Source organism: Hemiscyllium ocellatum, chromosome 3, assembly GCF_020745735.1.
Source record: "Hemiscyllium ocellatum isolate sHemOce1 chromosome 3, sHemOce1.pat.X.cur, whole genome shotgun sequence".
Classification (NCBI taxonomy): Eukaryota; Metazoa; Chordata; class Chondrichthyes; order Orectolobiformes; family Hemiscylliidae; genus Hemiscyllium; species Hemiscyllium ocellatum.
Genome location: NC_083403.1, coordinates 116,792,459 through 116,810,911, shown reverse-complemented (window position 1 = coordinate 116,810,911; position 18,453 = coordinate 116,792,459). Strand labels below are relative to the sequence as shown.

General features: G+C 42.3%; 1 protein-coding gene across 1 annotated transcript in view; it reads left to right on the top strand.

Moving 5' to 3' along the window:
* The first annotated feature begins 1,542 nt into the window (after positions 1 to 1,542).
* myom2b (myomesin 2b) overlaps positions 1,543 to 18,453 on the top strand; it is a 122,349-nt gene continuing 105,438 nt past the window's right edge. The window contains exons 1-2 of the mRNA XM_060821604.1: positions 1,543 to 1,598; positions 8,146 to 8,292. Of these exons, the coding sequence (XP_060677587.1) occupies positions 8,171 to 8,292 (122 nt within the window). The 5' untranslated portion in view covers positions 1,543 to 1,598; positions 8,146 to 8,170. The remainder of the gene's footprint in view (positions 1,599 to 8,145; positions 8,293 to 18,453) is intronic.

The window sequence follows — 18,453 nt, the reverse complement described above, 5'->3', positions numbered from 1 at the left end:
GCAGGAGCAGGTTCTGCATACTTTCCTGGAGCTGGGACAGTTTTCCCCGCCTCTCTCTCACCTCCTGAACACCTTTAAGGATGAAGAACCTCTTGATGTTCCCTTTAACTGTTTCCCACCAGTCTGCTGGAGACTCAAAGAGGGGCTTCACGGTTCTCCAACCTGCGTAGTCCCTCTTGAGCTCCTCAATGTTTCCCGGGGTCAACAGCTTTGTGTTCAGCTTCCAAGTTCCCTTACCCGCCCACTGCTCGTCCTGTAGGTGACAGTCGGCCAGCAGGAGGCAGTGGTCAGAGAAGAACACCAGCTTGACGTCGGTGGATCTCTACTAGTGCGGGAATTGAACCAACGCTATTGGTGTAGCACTGTGCATTGCACACGAGCCATTCATGCTAAACGACCCTCTAACCTTATCACACATGTGCAAATCAATAAATGTACACAGAATAGAGATGCCCTTCTAAGACTTCAGGATTAGTCAGGGGTAAAAGGTCTGGGTGGGTTGCTCTTCGGAGGGTCGGTGTGGACTTGTTGGGCCGAAGGGCCTGTTTCCACACTGTAGGGAAATGTAAACTAATCTAATCAAGAATGCCAGGGAATGGAGAGTGAGGAAGGGTTTGTCGCTGTGGGTGGGGTGTTTGCAGTCCAGAGTCTGGAACACCAGAGGTCGCTAGCAGTGCGATCGGAACCAGGTGGAATTGAGCCGGCTGTCCCTCCTCTCTGCTCATGGAGATTTAAAACTTTACAACACCGTCCAAGTTTCGCCCCTGACGTCGTGTTCGGGTTCCTTCAGAAATCGGATAGTCGCTGTAAGACGATCGGACCCCGTTCCTTACCAGTTACTTTATTTAACATCGACTCAGTCAGCAATATATTTTGTTTCTATTTAAAAGCTTTCTTCAGCATCCTAAAGAGGACTTTGGACGGGCAGGCGAAGCAAAAAAAAAGTTCCTTTTTGTATTATAGTGAACATAAAGGAAATAACTGCACCCAGGTTTAAGAAACGTTGTGTCCCTGCGTCTGAAAGATGTGGTTAAAAGGTGTGCAGTGCTCTATAAAGCCCTTAAATGGTTGCAGGGGGGCGGCAGCAGCTTCCGGGCACGACAAGGATCATTACAGTGATTTTCTTACACAGGATCAGTACAAATAACCAGATCCCTTTCAGATCACTAATCGTTACAAGCTCTTAAAAAGTAATTGGAAGATGTAGAACACGCTTAATCACTGTCTAGGGAGGGATCAATTTACAGTGAAAGCTAGTTGGAAGATCCAAGTTAAAGTGCATGAACATTAGATAATAGGCAATATTTTCGATGGGCCGAACGGCCTACTTTCTGCTCCTATGTCTTATGTTTAATGTCTTTTATCCATAACATGTACGTGTCTATATTGTACCTTCATGTTAATCAGATGTTGTAACAGCGGAGCACCGTCGATTCTATATATAACGGCGTGTATGGCCATAAAAGGGGCGATGGGTGAAGGAGCATTCCTTTACCCAGAGTCTTCTGTTTCTGTTTTTTTTATCAGCCAGACCCTCAGGGCTGGGAAAGGCTGATCTTCTTCTCTGCCTCCACCTTTCGAGTCTTCCTTCCATTTCGGTGAGTCCATTTTTCCCTTTAGTTTCACATTAGGAGTGACAGTGAGAGGGAGTGGGCGACTCAATGTGTCTGGCCCCAATGTGCACACCGTTGATTTCATGTGTCAAGCAATATGTCTCAAAGTTGCTGCCCTGAGCATGCTGCTTCTCAAACGGTAGCGATTTGGGGGGGGAGGGGGTCAAAGTGGGGGCGGGGGGGTCTTTAATTGTTCACTTGGTGTTTCTATTTAAGATATTATCGTGTTATCTATTGGAGCACATTGTGCCTTTCCCTACCACAAGTTCGACTCAGAATTTTGCCAAATATAATGAGAGTTTACCTCTCTTATTCACCATGTTTGAGTTTGACATTGGCAATATGTAACCTTTTTACGTTTAGTGAAGTGTCATAGAGTTATGCAGCATGGAAACAGGCCGTTTGGTCCTGGAACCCACCTTCCCAAGCTACTCCCACCTGCCTGCTTAACAAGGTTCCTCAGAATGCCTTGAAGGTGTTGCTGAGCAGTAATAATAACACCTTTCCAGCTACCCCATCTCTCGGTCCATGCCCATGAACAATGGAGCAGTTGAAATGCACACTAGCAATGGTGGGGGCCGGTGTTACAGCCAACAAGTGAAAATTGCGCTGGTTTCGTTAAGAAAGCAGGATGTGAGATCCGCTCCTTTGCTGCCCGGTTGGGTAAGTGAGGATTTGGTGTTCATGTAGAAGCAGAACTCCTGTCGCCATCTACTGAATCGCGGCCAGTCAATCCGCTGAGACCAGGAGCAAAAACAGAAATTGCTGGAAAAGCTCAGCAGGTCTTCCAGCATCTGTGCAGAGGAATCAGAGTTAACGAATTCGGTCGAGTGACCCTTCTTCAGAACATTCAGAGCTGGCTTGCTCAGCAAAAGCTGGAGAAACTCAGCAAGTCTGGCAGCATCTGTGGAGGTTGGGTCGCCCTTTGTCAGAACATTTGGGGTGGGGGATCAAAGCGAAAGGTTGCTGCTGGAAGGCCATGCAAAACAAAGGGGCTTGCTGAGGGCCAGGGCACAGAAAGATCCCTCCCTATTCATATTTTGTGTGTTCACTTTGAACCCAAGTTTTTTTCTTTTACACGGTCCCTTTCCTTGGGGTCTCTTGTGGCAATCTAGGCAACAGTGCTTCCTTTTTGGATGTTTACATATGGATATGGTTCAAAGCAGTTCTGCTCAGAGCTCAACTCTTTAATATTGACACACACTTCCCATCGGCCGGCTGGCTGTCAATTCTGCTGCATTTTGGAACTTTTAGGTGTACAGTAGTTAACGGCATTTATATAACACGATAGAAAGTGCAGGTGTTAATCCCTGTAATATTTTCCCATTTACAACCGCCACTGTAGTGTGTTCAACCTCTGCAGCCCGGGATAATACTTGACAGCACTCTCCAGTCTACACTGTTCTTAACACACTGTTCCTGCCAGCTCAAATCTTGCTCCGACTCTGCTGAAAAACTGCCTTTAACTTAAAATACAAACGTAAATAGTGCTGGGGAAACGCAGCATGGTTAGGAAAAGTTAGCGTTTCAGGTCTGGGAGGACTCTACAAAGCTGAAAGGGGTCAGAAAATTATGTTTTTGACGCTGCTGACAGACAGGGAAACGAGTGGGCGGATTGTGAGGGTGAATTTGCCAGAGCAACAAAAAAAAGCAAAGGATAGCTAATAAAGCAGAGATGGAGATGTGAAACTTATCCCAGTTCTCATGAAAGGTTTGACGGGTGACCGCTGTCTCTCCCTGCAGCTGACTGTCTCCCCTATTTTCCATACTCGGTTCCAATATTCCAGCGTAATTTTGCCTTTGGTGCCTCGGACTGGAAATTCCAGGGGTGTGACCTAAATCTGGCGTCCTCTGCAGCCGACAGGGAAAGTGATTCGCGATTGGGTGCAGAGGGCAGTGAGAGGAGTCAGACACCCCGCCCCACATACTCGGCAGGTCAGGCTGCAATGATGGGGGGACACAGTAGAGCTGGACGTCTCGAATCGATGACCTTCCAGCAGCACGGAGCCGTGCATACCCAGTGCCAAGCCGAGTCTTGGTCAGTATGTCAGAAGGGAGTTCACAATTCTCCCAGCTACAGTCCCCAAACCATTAGCCACCGCTGGAATCTGGTCGGCAGTAGACAAGGATAGGCTGATGATGTTCTGCTGAAGGCTTATGCCCGAAACATCAATTCTCCTGCTCCTTGGATGCCTACCTGACCTGCTGTGCTTTCCCAACGCCACACTCTCGACTCTGATCTCCAGCATCTGCAGTCCTCACTTTCTCCTGGTGATTCCCCCAACTTAAGTGCTTGGATCACCCTCTGGGGCTCATTGTGTGGGGAATAGCCGCCGCTCATGCGAGAAACTCGAGGGATGTGAGCACTGGGGAGACACAACAGATAACATACATTGAAGTGGTTAGTGTACACTGCAGCGATTGTAGCAATTTGCCCAAGAAACGATATAAACCATATTCTTTGAAAAGTTAGGATGTGCTCCCTAACAAGGATTGTTTTTGGTTAAAAAAACTCGATGCCTCCTATCGGCTTTGCAATTAATGTACTGGAGAGGCGGGGCTGAGGAAACATTGACAGCAAAAAGTCGGGAAAGAAATCGAAAGTGCTCCATTCAACCATTGCTACTTGGAATGTAGTTAACATTAATTAATGCAGTTGATTTGCATAATTCTTGACAGATGGGTAGGTTGCAAACATTGACTCTGTTCTCATTGATGAAAGCCAATCATGAAACAACGTTGGGGTTAAAAGTCAGCTGAAGTGTGGTGTGTTGCAGGTAGGGGGTTAAACTGAAAAATCCATGCTATTACTGTAATCGAGTCTAGCCTCTATAGTTCTGGTACGTTGGGCTGTCATTATGGTACTTTTGTTCAACCTGGCCAGTTAACGTTAAAGTTGCAAACTTATTGTGAGGTAGCGACCTCAGTGAGAGCAAAACGAAAATCTGACATGCTAACTGCCGACTAAAAATCTCCCAGTAGTGTTTGTCAATCGTTGCTGCCTGAAGGAGAGGTCAGATAATCAGGGTTAGAAGCAACTAACAGGGAAAATCAGTTCTTCCTCTTTGTGAATCCATTTTGATATTTTGAAGCCTGAGATCTGAGTTCTACGTGTGGTGGGTGGGTGCAAGGCTTTTGGAGTTATAAAAGCCACAGCTGATGCCTTAGTGTAGAAAGTCAGCCTTTCTTAGAGTGGCACGGTGGCTCAATGGTTAGCATTACTGCCTCACAGCGCTGGGTACCCGGGTCCTGCCTCAGCCGACTGTCTGTGTGGTGTTTGCACATATTCCCCCTGTCTGCGTAGGTTTCCTCCCACAATCCAAAGATTCGCAGGTCAGGTGGATTGCTGTGCTAAATTGTCCATAGTGTTAAGTGCATTAATCGGAGGGAAAATGGGTCTGGGTGGGATAGTCTTCAGAGGGTCTTTGGGCCAAATATCCGGTTTTCACACTGTAGGTAATCCCATCTCTTCCAGTTGGCACTTTTTACATTGATATGAAGCACTTATGAGACATCTGTTTCTGAGGGATATCACCCTTGAGTGAAATTTGAAGTGTAAAACCAGAAGAGCCCAATGATGCCCTGAATTCGCTAAGCACTACATAACTTTATTATATGGACTTCAGTAAGGTGTTCGACAAGGTTCCCCATGGTAGACTGGTTAGCAAGATTAGATCTCATGGAATACAGGGAGAACTAGCCATTTGGATACAGAACTGGCTCAAAGATAGAAGATAGAGGGTGGTGGAGGGTTGTTTTCAGACTGGAGGCCAGTGACCAGTGGATACCACTAGGATCGGTGCTGGGTCCACTACTTTTTGTCATTTACATAAATGGTTTGGATGTGAGCATAAGAGATCAAGTTAGTGAGTTTGCAGATGACACCAAAGTTGGAGGTGCAGTGGACAGCGAAGAAAGTTACCTTGGATTACAACAAGATCTTGATCAGGTGGGCCAATGGGCTGAGGATTGGCAGATGGAATTTAAGTTAGATAAATGTGAGAGGCTGCATTTTGGGAAAGCAAATCTTAGCATGACTTATACCCTTAATGGTCAGGTCCTCAGGTGTGTTGCTGAACAAAGAGACCGTGAAGTGCAGGTTCATAGCTCCTTGAAAGTAGAATCGCAGGCAGATAGAATAGTGAAGAAGGTGTTCGATATGCTTTCCTTTATTGGTCAGAGCATTGAGTACAGGAGTTGGGAGATCATGTTGTGGCTGCACAAGACATTGGTTAGGCCACTTTTAGAATATTGTGTGCAATTCTGGTCTCCTTCCTATTGGAAGGAGGTTGTGAAACATGAAAGGGTTCAGAAAAGATTTACAAGGATGTTCCCAGGGTTGAAGGATTTGAGCTATAGGGAGATGATGAACAGGCTGAGGCTGTTTTCCCTGGAGCATCAGTGGCTTAGTGGTGACCTTATAGAGGTTTATAAAATCATGAGGGGCATGGATGGGATAAATAGACAAGGTCTTTTCCTTGGGGTGGGGGAATCCAGAACTAGAGGGCATAGGTTTAGGGTGAGAGGGAAAAGATATAAAATTGACCCAAGGGCAACTTTTTCATGCAGAAGGTGGTGCGTGTGTGGAATGGGCTGTCAGAGGAAGTGATGGAAAAGGCATGTGGATGGGTATATGAATAGGAAAGATTAGGAGGGATGTAGGCTGGGTGCTGGCAGGTGGGACTAGATTGCGTTGGGATATCTGGTTGACATGGACAAATTGGACCGAAGGGTTTGTTTCCTTTCTGTACATCTCTATGACTCTATGATTGTATATAAGTTTTGGGGAAAAATATTCTCCTTTTATAACATTTAAACCATCAACACAACTGAGCTTAAAGAATAACGTTACTTAACCACTCTATTATGACTGCAGTGAGACCAGTAAATTAGGAATCTCTGGCTGCGGATATGTTTTGTAACTGATGATCTTGGACTAATACCGGTTTGCAGATTTGGTGTCGAAACATTAGCTTGCTCTGTCTCCATGGATACTGCCTGACCTGCTGTGATCTCCAGCATTTGTTGATTTCAGTATAGATTCCAGCATCAAGATTTAATCTTGATGTACTTCACTGCATTCAATAAAAATAATAAAGTAAGGTAGCAGAAGACTACCTTTAAAATGCTAAATATTTGCTGTTTTATCACCTGAATTTTCTTGTAACTTTATATATTGGTTTCTGGTTACCATTTACTGTTATAAAGGCTGATGTCGGCCATTATACATTTGTAGTGATAACAATTCAGATAACATTTATAATAAGTTTTAGGGCCAGGCAGTTTGGAGTGAATTTTAGTTTTGAATTTGTCACATTTATCAAAATCTACAAAATATCAGTGACTGAGACTAATTAATCACAGTAAGAGAATTATAGGCTTGCAGAACAATATGCAGCTCTGAGCTAACTGGAGAAAGGGCTGTTCATAGTTTCTTACATTCAAACAGCTGACAAGATAACAGCCATAGCCTTCGACAAAGCAATGACTATACAAAGCAAAAAAAAATACTCAATGCAAGTTTACAGCAATGCAAAAAACAGACATTTGCCATGCTGCACTTTATAGCCTCCTGTAGAGTTCTCAAGCAAAGCATATAAAGTCATAGAGATGTACAACATGGAAACAGACCCTTTGGTCCAACCCGTCCATGCCGACCAGATATCCCAACCCAATCCCAGTACCCGGCCCATATTCCTCCAAACCCTTCCTATCCATGTACCCATCCAAATGCCTCTTAAGTATATGCGTGAATAGAGAGAGAGAGAGAGCCTGTCTCTAGATCAGCAACTGTTGGTGATGCTATTGTGATTCCCCTAGAAGGACTCTCCAACTTAAATATCAAGAATAAATTTGAAGTAACTTGACAATGGTAAGGGTAAGCAGTGCAGTAAGATAAGGAGATAAGTATTGTACATTAAATACTCAACAGATTTTTCACATTTGCCAACTGGTTTTTATTTCCTTCTACTTCAACAATTCTTCCTGCATATTTCCCTGTGTAAAGTACAGAAATAATGCAGCTACTTAATAACTATTCCTTGATAGCTTGTCATGAGTACAGAAGAGTTTTGTTCAAAACTAAGAACACACAGACGCTAGTAACGTACTGTAGACTCTCAGGTTACTTCCCATCTCTTCTTTGAAGGTTGATTGTTTGGTTCATTTTCTTATGGTTTGGCTGTTTCTTCATTCAACATATCACCACTGACAATTTTGGAGTGTGGACTACCTTGAAGGTTATTAGGGATTATAATACAGAGATGGGAGCATACTTGCTGAGATACCTAATCATCCTTCCTGTGTAGAGTCAGGCAGATATGGATATGACTGCACGTTTAAAGCATTGACTAACTCAATTTTATTTCAATAACAATATTGACAGAGATTAAATGAGACAAAAATTACATATTTAGACAAAAAATCCGCTTGTCTAATTCAGATTAAAATGTTCTTTTAAAATTGCTTGTACTCAAATGCAATTCAATATTTTCTGTATACTAATTGAAATAATATGGATTTTTGTGTGTAGGTTTCCATAAAGATTGACAGTCACCATGGCAACAAAGGTGCTACCATTTTACCAAAAGAGACACAAACACTATGGCTATGATTACCGCAACCTTGACACCCGATCAGTTGTGAAGAAGTACACCAGCAAAAGCAGTGTATCCAAAAGGTGAGGAACACAGTGGCATCTTCTCACCTCTCCTACACAGTGGGAGTGAAATGACCAGGCAGACACAAAGCAGGCAGCCTCTGAATGAACTTGTAGAATTGTTTTGAGGTGATTATTCTTGCAAACAGTGCAGACCAATCACTGGGAGTTCACACCAAATACAAAGCAGTTCCTCATATCTCTAACTTAAATGTACTTTTGCTTTTTGTTTACATTTGACTTTGTCTCCATGATCACTTAACAATAATTTATTTTATGCTATGATGATGTGTCTGTGGATGATGTGACTTTTATCTTTTCATTATAACTCAGCCTCCCTACTTTCAGAATCTTACACTGATCAGCATTGCATCTTTCTACAATTAGTCCAATAATTGAACATCCCTTTCATGGAATAATAAGGCAACAGATTTCACTCTAGTATTTAACTTTTATTTCAAGTTAAACTCAAGAAATTTGATTAAGTATCATGACACTATTATTGTCATCAACCATTTGATTGCACATTTCTTGATTGTCAAAACATTTCAAATGTTTTGTATGAATTGTTTTAGTAATCAGTTAGCAATAATGTAAGAACAGAAAAATAATAGAAAAAAATTACAGATGTGTCACTGTGAAAACAGGATAGTAGAAATCACAAATATTGCTCTTTTATTTGAGGCAATCACTGGCTTGATGCATAAGAAGCATTATTTATATAATTTTCCAGAAAGGAATTCATATTGTCCTACCCTGAAGATTTGAAACAAAAATCAGAACATATGGAACCTGAGGCAAACTATGGATCTGAGTGAGAATAGTTAGTAAGTAGTGTGTTGGGTATGTATTCCAATTGGCAGGATGTGATCTGCAGTGTCCCCCAGGAACCTGGATTGAAATTTGGCTGTTTTATTTACAAATGACTTAGATAAAAGAATAGAGATCTGTAAAACATAGTTTACTGATAATACGAATTTAAGTGGCACATTAAGTACCGTAGTACAGATGACAGCAAAAAGTTGGAAAAGGAATTTGATTGATACATGAGTGTGTAAAATTATGAGAGAAAATGTTCAGCCATTTTAGTCCCAAGGAAGGAGATCAGAATATTTTCTAAACCGTTTGAATTTAACTGTAGAGAAGCAGAGAGATTTAAAGGTACACATACAGAAATCACTCAAAACCAGTTGATTGGTACAAAAATATTTGAAAGGTCCAATCGAATGTTAGCTTGTATTTTGAGACTTGAATATACGAAGAAGACTAAGTTTAGAATTGTATAAAACACTTGTTAGATCCTATATTAACTATTATGTTCAATTCTCTGCACTGGGCCTGTACACAGAGACATACTGACATTGGTGCTGGTGCAGCTCACATTCATCAGAATGATACTGGGTGAGAAGGATTAAATTATGTGGAAAGATAAACTTCAATCCTTCCACTGTAAAAGATTAAGAGAAATCTAAATGAAGTAATTTAGACAATTAAAAAATTTGACACAGTTGATGGAGAGAAACTCTTCCTTTAGAGCCAGACTTCCTGATGCATTGGTCATGATCCCCAATGGAGTTGGCTGCTGAAATCTGGGGGCTGAGACTTCCAAACTTGTAATGGTAAACTGGATGCCACAGGGCCCTGGAGAGCAATTATAGAAGTGATGGATGCAATGGCCAGGTACTCGGTCAGTTTGGATGGTCAGTACCTAAAAAAGCCAATCTAGTTCTGAACACTCTCATTGATAGGCTGATCAGCCAATATGCTGAACCAAGCAGTTATTACTGCACTAGGACTTGCTAGAATGGATAATGTGCTTTTATTTTCCCTGCCTTGGATGGTTTAATGGGAAATTGTTGCAGCCTGTTGTACACAATAAATTTAAGGAGGCTGCCACCTAGCCCACCTGACACTTCCTCCCACATAGTCACCAAACTAATTCCCAAGAGCAGCCTAGCTGCAAATGACACCAGTCTCCACAAAGACTGCTTTCCCAGGCAGTTTGGTTCCAAGTGACTCCTACCACAGGAGTACCTGTGTGAGAGAGAAACTGGGAGTGACTGAGAAAGTGAGTACACAGAATGAATGCGATTATGTGTGACAGAAGATGAAAGATAATGAAAGAGAAATTGAGTGAGTGTGAGAGAATGCGAGTATTAGTGAAATATTGGTGAGTATGAGAGGAAGGGGAGCAGGTGGCATATTCGTGGATGTATGCCAATCAAATGTTCTGGATGGTGGCAATCTTCTGGAGCTGCACTCACCCAGGCAAATAGGGAGTAATCCATTACACCCCTGACTTGTGCCTTGTCGATGGTAGATAGTTGTTGGAATAAGTGTCTGCATGGTTTCCACAATTGGTTCTTAATAGATCCAATTATAGACCAGAATGCCATCATGCTACAGATATGCACACAATGCATCACTGATTCCAGAGAATGTTACAGCTGTGCTGAGAGAGGATATCTTGGAGGGTTCATCCAGCAAGGCCATACAGCGAGAACTCAGAAATAAGAAAAATGCAATGACTGTGATAGAGTTACACGATAGGCCTCCCAATAGCCAGCAGGAGATGTATAGGCAGACAGTGGAAAGATATACAAACAACATGGTTGCTGTAGTGGGGGATTTTAACTTCCTCAATATTGACTGGAACTCGCTTGGCTCCAGGGACTTAGATGGTGCAGAAATTGTTAGCTGCATTCAGTAGGATTTTTTGAAACACTATGAAAGTAGGTCGAATAGGGAAGGAGCCATACCAGACCTTGTATTGGGTAATGAAGCTGGCTAGGTATTTAAGGTTTCAGTGTGAAAGCATTTTGGGAACAGTGATAATAATTCCATAAGTTTTGAGCTGGTATTAGAGTTATAGAGCCATACAGCATGGAAGCAGACCCTCTGTACTAACTAGTCCATGTCGACCATGTTTCCAAACCAAACTCGTCTGACTTGTCTGCATTTGGCCCTTATCCCTCCAACATTTTCCTATTCATGTACTAATCCAAATGCTTTTTAGATTTTGTAACCATCCAGCACTTCCTCTGAATTCATTCCTAATATGAACCACTCTCTGTGTAAATAAAGTTGCCCCTCATGTCCTTTTAAATCTTTCTCTTCTTACCTTTAAAGATGTGCCCCCTAATTTTGAACTCCCCCACCCTAGGAAAAAAACCCTTGCTATTCACCTTATCTATGCCCTCATGATTTTATAAACCACAATACGGTCAGCCCTCAACCTCTGAAGCTTAATGAAAAAGTCTCAGCCCTATCCAGCCTATCTTTATAATTCAAACCCTCCTTCCCTGGTGAATCTTTTCTGAACCCTCTCCACTTTAAAAATATCCTTCCAATAGCAGGGCAGCCAGAACTGTACAGTACTCCAGAAGAGGTCTCACCAATGTCCTGAGCTTAAAAATGTGTTGCTGGAAAAGCGCAGCAGGTCAGGCAGCATCAAAGGAACAGGAGAATCGATGTTTCGGGCATAAGCCCTTCTTCAGGAACCGATGTCCTATACAACCTCAATGTAACATCCCAACTCCTTTACTCAAAGGTCTGGGCAATGAAGATAAATGTGCAAAATATCTTCTTAACCACCCTGTTGACAAGTGATGCAAATTTCAAAGAATTATGAGCCTGAAACCCTAGGTCTCTCTGTTCTACAACATTACCCAAGGCCCTACCATTAAATGTATAAGTGCCACCCTTGTTTGTTTTATCAAGATGCAATACCTCCCATTTGTCCAAATTAAACTTCATCTGCCACTCCTCAGCCCATTGACCCAATTTTTTTCAAGATCTCTTTGTAATCTTAGATAACCATCTTCACTGTCCACTTTATCACCAATTTTGGTGTCATCCACAGTCTTACTAACCATGCCTCCTAAATTATCATTCAACAAAAGTGGACACAGTCCCTGTCCCTGTGGAACACTGCTGGTCACAGGCCTGTAGTCTGAAAAACAACACTCCAGCACCACCCTCTGTCTCCTACCATCAAGCCAATTTTGTAGCCAATTGGCAAATTTTCACTGAATACCATGTGATCTAACTTTACTAATTAGTCGACCATGCGGAACCTTGTCAAAGGCTTTACTAAAATCCATGTAAACAATGTCTACCGCTCTGCCATTATCAATCTCTTTGATTACTTCCTCAAAAAACACAACCAAGTTTGTGAGACATTATTTCCCTCGCACAAAGCCAAACTGACTATCCTGAATCAGCCCTCCAAAATGCATGTAACTCATATCTTTTAGAATTACCTCCAACAACTTACTCACTATCAATGTCAGACTCACAGGCCTATAGTTTCCAGGGCTGCTTCTTATAGCATTTCTTAAATAAAGGCACAACATTGTCTATCCTCTAATCCTTTGGCACCTCATCTATGGTTATAGGTGATACAAATATCTCTTCTAGGGGCCTTGCAATTTCTTTGCTACCTTCCGACAACATTCTGGGATGCACTTAGAGTCATTGGCATATACAGCACAGAATCAGATCCTTCAGTCTAACTCATCCATGCTAACCAGATATTCTAAATAAATCTAGTCCCATTTGCCAGCATTTGACCCCTATCTCTCAAAAACCCTTCCTATTCATATACCCATCTAGATGCCTATTAAATATTGTAATTGTATCAGCGTCCACCACTTCCTCTAGCAGCTCATTCCATAGACGCACCATCCTCTGTGTGAAAACATGCCCCCTAAGCTCCTTTTTAAATCTTTCTCCTTCACTATAAACCTATGACCTCTAGTTCTGGACTCCCCCAACCTGAAGAAACAACCTTGTCTATTTAACCTATCCATGATTTTATAAACCTCTATAAGGTTACCCCTCAGCTTCCAATATTCCAGGAAAATTAGCCCCAGTCTATTTAGACTGTCCTTTTAGCTCAAACCCTCCAACCCTTGTAACATCCTTGTCAATGTTTTCTGAACCCTTTCAAGTTTGACAACATCCTTCCCATAGCAGGGAGACCAGAATTGCATATAGTATTCTAATAGTGACCTAACCAACGTCCTGTGCAGCCGCAACATTTCAACTCCTATACTCAATACACTGACCAATAAAGGCATGCATACCAAATGCCTTCTTCACTATCCTATCTAACTGCGACTCCACTTTTAAGGAATTATGAACTTTCACTCCAAGGTCTCCTTTTTCATCAACAACCCATAGGACCTTACCATTGATCAGGTCCTGGAGATTAATCCATCTTCATGTTTTTTAAACCTCCAGCGCTACTTCTGTATTGTGAACTATTTTCAAAACTTCATTATTTATTTTCCTGAGTTCTATAGCTTCCTTTTCTTTCGCCTTGATAAAAACTGAGGCAAAATATTCATTTCATATCTCTCCCATCTCCTGAGGTTCAACACATAGATGGCTTCTTTATCTTTAAGGAGCCTTATTCTTTCCCTAGATGCTCTTTTGCTCTTAATGTATTTGTAGAGTGTCTTTAGATTATCCTTAACCTTATCTGTCAAGGCTATCTCATATCCCTTTTTTGTCCTTCTGATTTCCCTCTTAAGAATGCTCCATACTCTTCATTCTCTGCAAGCAATTCAATTGATCCCAGTTGTCTATATATAATATATGACACTTCCTTCTTCTTGACCAGAACCATGGGCGGCATGGTGGCATTGTGGGCGGCACGGTGGCACAGTGGTTAGCACTGATGCCTCACAGTGCCAGAGACCTGAGTTCAATTCCCGCCTCAGGCGACTGTCTGTGTGGAGTTCGCACATTCTCCCCATGTCTCCGTCAGTTTCCTCCCACAGTCCAAAGATGTGCGGGTCAGGTGAATTGACCTTGCTAAATTGCCCATAGTGTTAGGTGAAGGGGTAAGTGTAGGGGTATGGGTGGGTTCGCTTCGGCGGGTCAGTGAGGACTTGTTGGGCCGAAGGGCCTGTTTCCACACTGTAGATAATCTAATCTTTATTCATCCATTATTCCCCACTCTTACTCACCTTACACTTCACTCTAACACAAACATAATGCCTCTGAACTCTTGTTATCACACTTTTGATTGCATCCCATTTGTCAGTCTACTCCAAACAACTTTTGAAAATCCCAGTCTCATTCCATTAAAATTTTCCTTAATCCAATTAAGAACTTTAACTTTTATGGAAATCTACCCTTTTCCATGACAATTTTAAAATTAATCGGATTATTATCACTAGTCCCAAAGCATTTACCTTCTAACACTTAGTTCTGGATAAGGGCAAGACTGACCATAGAGTAATAGGGTATTAGAGATGTACAGCACAGAAACAGATCCTTCAGTCTAACTTGTCTGTGCCAACCAGATGTCCTAAGCTAATCTAGTCCCATTTGCCAGCACTTGGCCCAGATCCCTGTAAACCCTTCTTATTCATATACCTGTCCAGATGTCTTTTAAATGTTGCATTTATACCAGACTTCAGCACTTCCTCTGGCAGCTCATTCCATTTATGCACCAACCTCTGCATGAAAACATTGACCCTTAGGTCCCTTTTAAAGTTTTCCTCTCTCACCCTAAACCTATGTCCTTTAGTTCTGAACTTCCTCACCCCAGAGAAAAAAAACCTTGCCTATTTACCCTATCCATGCCCCTTATGATTTTATAAAACTATCTAAGGTCTCGCTCAGCCTCCAACACTCTAAGGAAAACAACCCAGCCTATTCAGCCTCTCCCTGTGTCTCAAAGACTCCAACCCTAGTAAAATCCTTCCTCAGGTGAAAATGCTAAATTGAGTGAATGTTAATTACAACAGTATTAGGCAGGAGCTGGAGAAATCAGATTGCGGTATATGTTTGAGGGTAAATCCACATCTGACATGTGGGAGTCCTTTAAAGGCCAATTGGTCAGAATTTAAGACCAGCATGTTCCTGTGAGGATGAAAGTTAAGGATGCCAATATTTGATAACCCTGGGTGACAGGATATTGAAAGTTTAGTCAAAAAAGAAAAGGAAGCATATGTAAGGAAACAGGAAAGAACTCAAACAAGGAATTAAAAGGGTTGGGGGGGGGCATAAAATGTTCTTGGCAAGTGGGATTAAGGAGAATTCCAAGGCAGTTTAGATGTGACATTGGAAGTAAGAGGGTACTTCGGGAAAGGGTAGATACACTCCAGGACAAAGGAGGAATTTATGCATGGAGCCAGTGGTGAGGTCCTTACTGAGTACTTCACATTGGTATTCACCAAGGAGAAGGACATGAGTGATGGTAAGATTAGAGGGCAGTATTTCAATATTCCAGGGCATGTCAATATTAAGATGGTGGTGATGACATTAAGGCAGGTAAGTCCCAAGGGCCTGATGGGATCCCAGGATAATGAGGGAGGCAAGAAATGCAATTGCTGGGGCCTTCATGGAGATCTTTGTGTCCTTTCTAGCTAGAGGACATGCCCCAGAATACTGCAGAAGAGCAAATATTATTCTGTGGTTTAAGAAGGGTAACAGATATAATTCAGGAAATTATAGGCCAGTGAACCTTACTCCATTGGTAGGGAAATTGTAGAAGGTTCTTAGAGACAGGATTTACTAGCATTTAGAGGAGAATGGGCCTTTTAAGGATAGTCAGCATGGCTTTGTGTGGGGAAGTCTTCTCTCACAAACTTGATTTTTTTTGAGAAAGCAACAAAGATGATTAATGAGGGTAGGACAGTGGATGTTACATTCATAAACTTTACTAAAGAATTTGACAAGGTCCCTCATGGTAAGCTGCCCAGAAGATTAAGTTATATGGAATCCTCAGTGAGTTGGATGAAACATTGGCTTGGTCATAGGAAACTGAGGGTAGTTGTGGAGGGGTGTTTTTCTGACTGGAGGTCTGTGACCAGCAGTGCTTCGCAAGCATCAGTGCTGGTTGTTTGTTATTTATATATAAATGTTATCTGTAATATATATGAATGATTTGAATGAAAATGTAGGTGGTCTAATTAGTAAGTTTGAAGATGACAAAAAAATTGATGGCATTGTGATAGTGAGGAATATTGTCAAAGGTTGCAGCTGGATATAGATCAGTTGGAAAGCTGGACAGAGAAATGGCAGATGGATTTTAATCTGTACAAGTGAGGTAACGTGTTTTGGGAGGTGAAATGCGAAAGGAAAGTATACAATGAATGGCAGGACCCTCAGCGAACCAATTCCACAGCTCCCTGAAACTGATAACTCATGGATAAGGTGATCAAGCAGGTGTATGAAATGCTTTGTCAGTCAGGCGGGAGTTGAACCCAGGTCTCTGGCACTGTGAAGCAGCAGTGCTAACCACTGTGCCACTGTGCCGCCCACCATGTGTGGCATTTTGAATGAATCCAAATTTTGCAGAGCAAACCTTTTATTTTTTATTAATATGTTTTTTCATCCTTTTATCATTTTTAATTTAATCTTAAATACATTCATTTTAAAATACCAGAGAGTAAAACAAAAAATTCAACGAAATAATCCTCACAGACTGACCACAACAATTAAAAAATTAGTATGTCATAAGGGCTATTTCGACACCTGCTATGCTCATGATTTAGTTATTATGTGACTCTAGAATGTACGTTATCTTCCCCGCCTGACTGGCGGGACTACCGCCTGAAGCTGGTTGGAGAGAGCCTGTGGGTATCCAGTACGCCAGTGTTTATCAACTTATGACAACAGTGCATGTGGCTTTCCATTTGAAGTGAAATTTGAGAATAGTTACACAGTCTAACCATATCAACATTTATATAATTGAAGTTTCTTCGATGCAGCCTTATTAGATTACAACTAACATAATGCAGCCTTCTAACATGAAAAGGTTCCCCATCTCTGGGTTAGACAAATGTAGACTCTTTTTGTTAAAGCATTGGAGGCTGATGAGTGACCTGATAGAAAAGTGTATAAAATTATGCGAGGCATGAATATGAGGCATGATAGTCTTTTATCCCAGGAAGGAAATGTCAAATACTAGGGGGCATAGCAGTCTCTGTGGTACAATTGGTCAGCGCATTCGGCTGATAACTGAAAGGTTGGTGTTTCAGGATCAGCCAGGGGTGCATTTATCACTGCTTACACTTCATCCATTGCGATGGCATGGTGGCTCTGTGGTTAACACTGCTGCCTCACAGTGCCAGGGACCCGGGTTCAATTCCAGCCTCGGGCACCTGGATGTATGGCGTTTGCATGTTCTCTCTGTGTCTTCGTGGGTTTCTTTCGGGTACTCCAGCTTCCTCCCACAATCCAAAGACGTGCAGGTTAGGTGAATTGGCCATGATGTTCGGCCAGTGGCACAATGGATGATGCATCTGACTACGAATGAGAGGATTGTAGGTTCAGGTCCTACCTGGGACGAGTGTACATCGCAACTTTGGGGCTGCATGGTGGCTCAGTGGTCAGCACTGCTGTCTCACTGTGCCAGGGACCTGGGTTTGATTCCATCCTTGGGCAACTGTCTGCGTGGAGTTTGTACATTCTTTACGTGCCTGCATAGGTTTTCTCCGAGTGCTCCGGTTTTCTCCGACAATCCAAAGATGTGCAGGTTAGGTGAATTGGCCATGCTAAATTGCCCATAGTGTAGGTTATTAGTTAGGGTAAATGTAGGGTAGGGGAATGGGTCGATGGAGACTTGTTGGGTTGAAGGGCCTATTTCCACACCTTAGGAATTCTAATGATGGAGAAAAGTTTAATGAAGATGGATGTGGCAGTTCTTTTCCAAAGGGTGTAGATGCCTGAATGTCCTGCCAGGAAAAATTGTAGAAGTAGATAGGACAGCAATACTTAAGAGGAATTTAGGAATATACATGAACGGATGAGGAATAGAGGGATAAAGAACATGTGCAGGCAGATGGGATTAATTTAGAATGGCACCATAGTCAGTGCACACAGTGTGCCGACAGGCCTGTTCCCATACTAAAATGTTCTATGTTCTAATTGTAGGCAGGAAAAGACAAGTTGGCTCTTCCAGTCAGTTCCACACAACAACAGTGCCCGATGCATCACCATTTATACATTCCATCTGTAGGCTATGTAGTGCAGTGGTACCTCTGGATCAGAAGGTCTGTGTTCAAGCCCCATCTGCTCCCAAAGTGTGTGCAATAATATCACTGAACAAGTTGATGTAGAAAACATCTATACACTCCACCTCCAACCAACATTACATCATCGACTGGAAAGACTAAAAACCTGGTCAATTTGTGAAACTGAAAAATAGCAAGCTGCATAGGT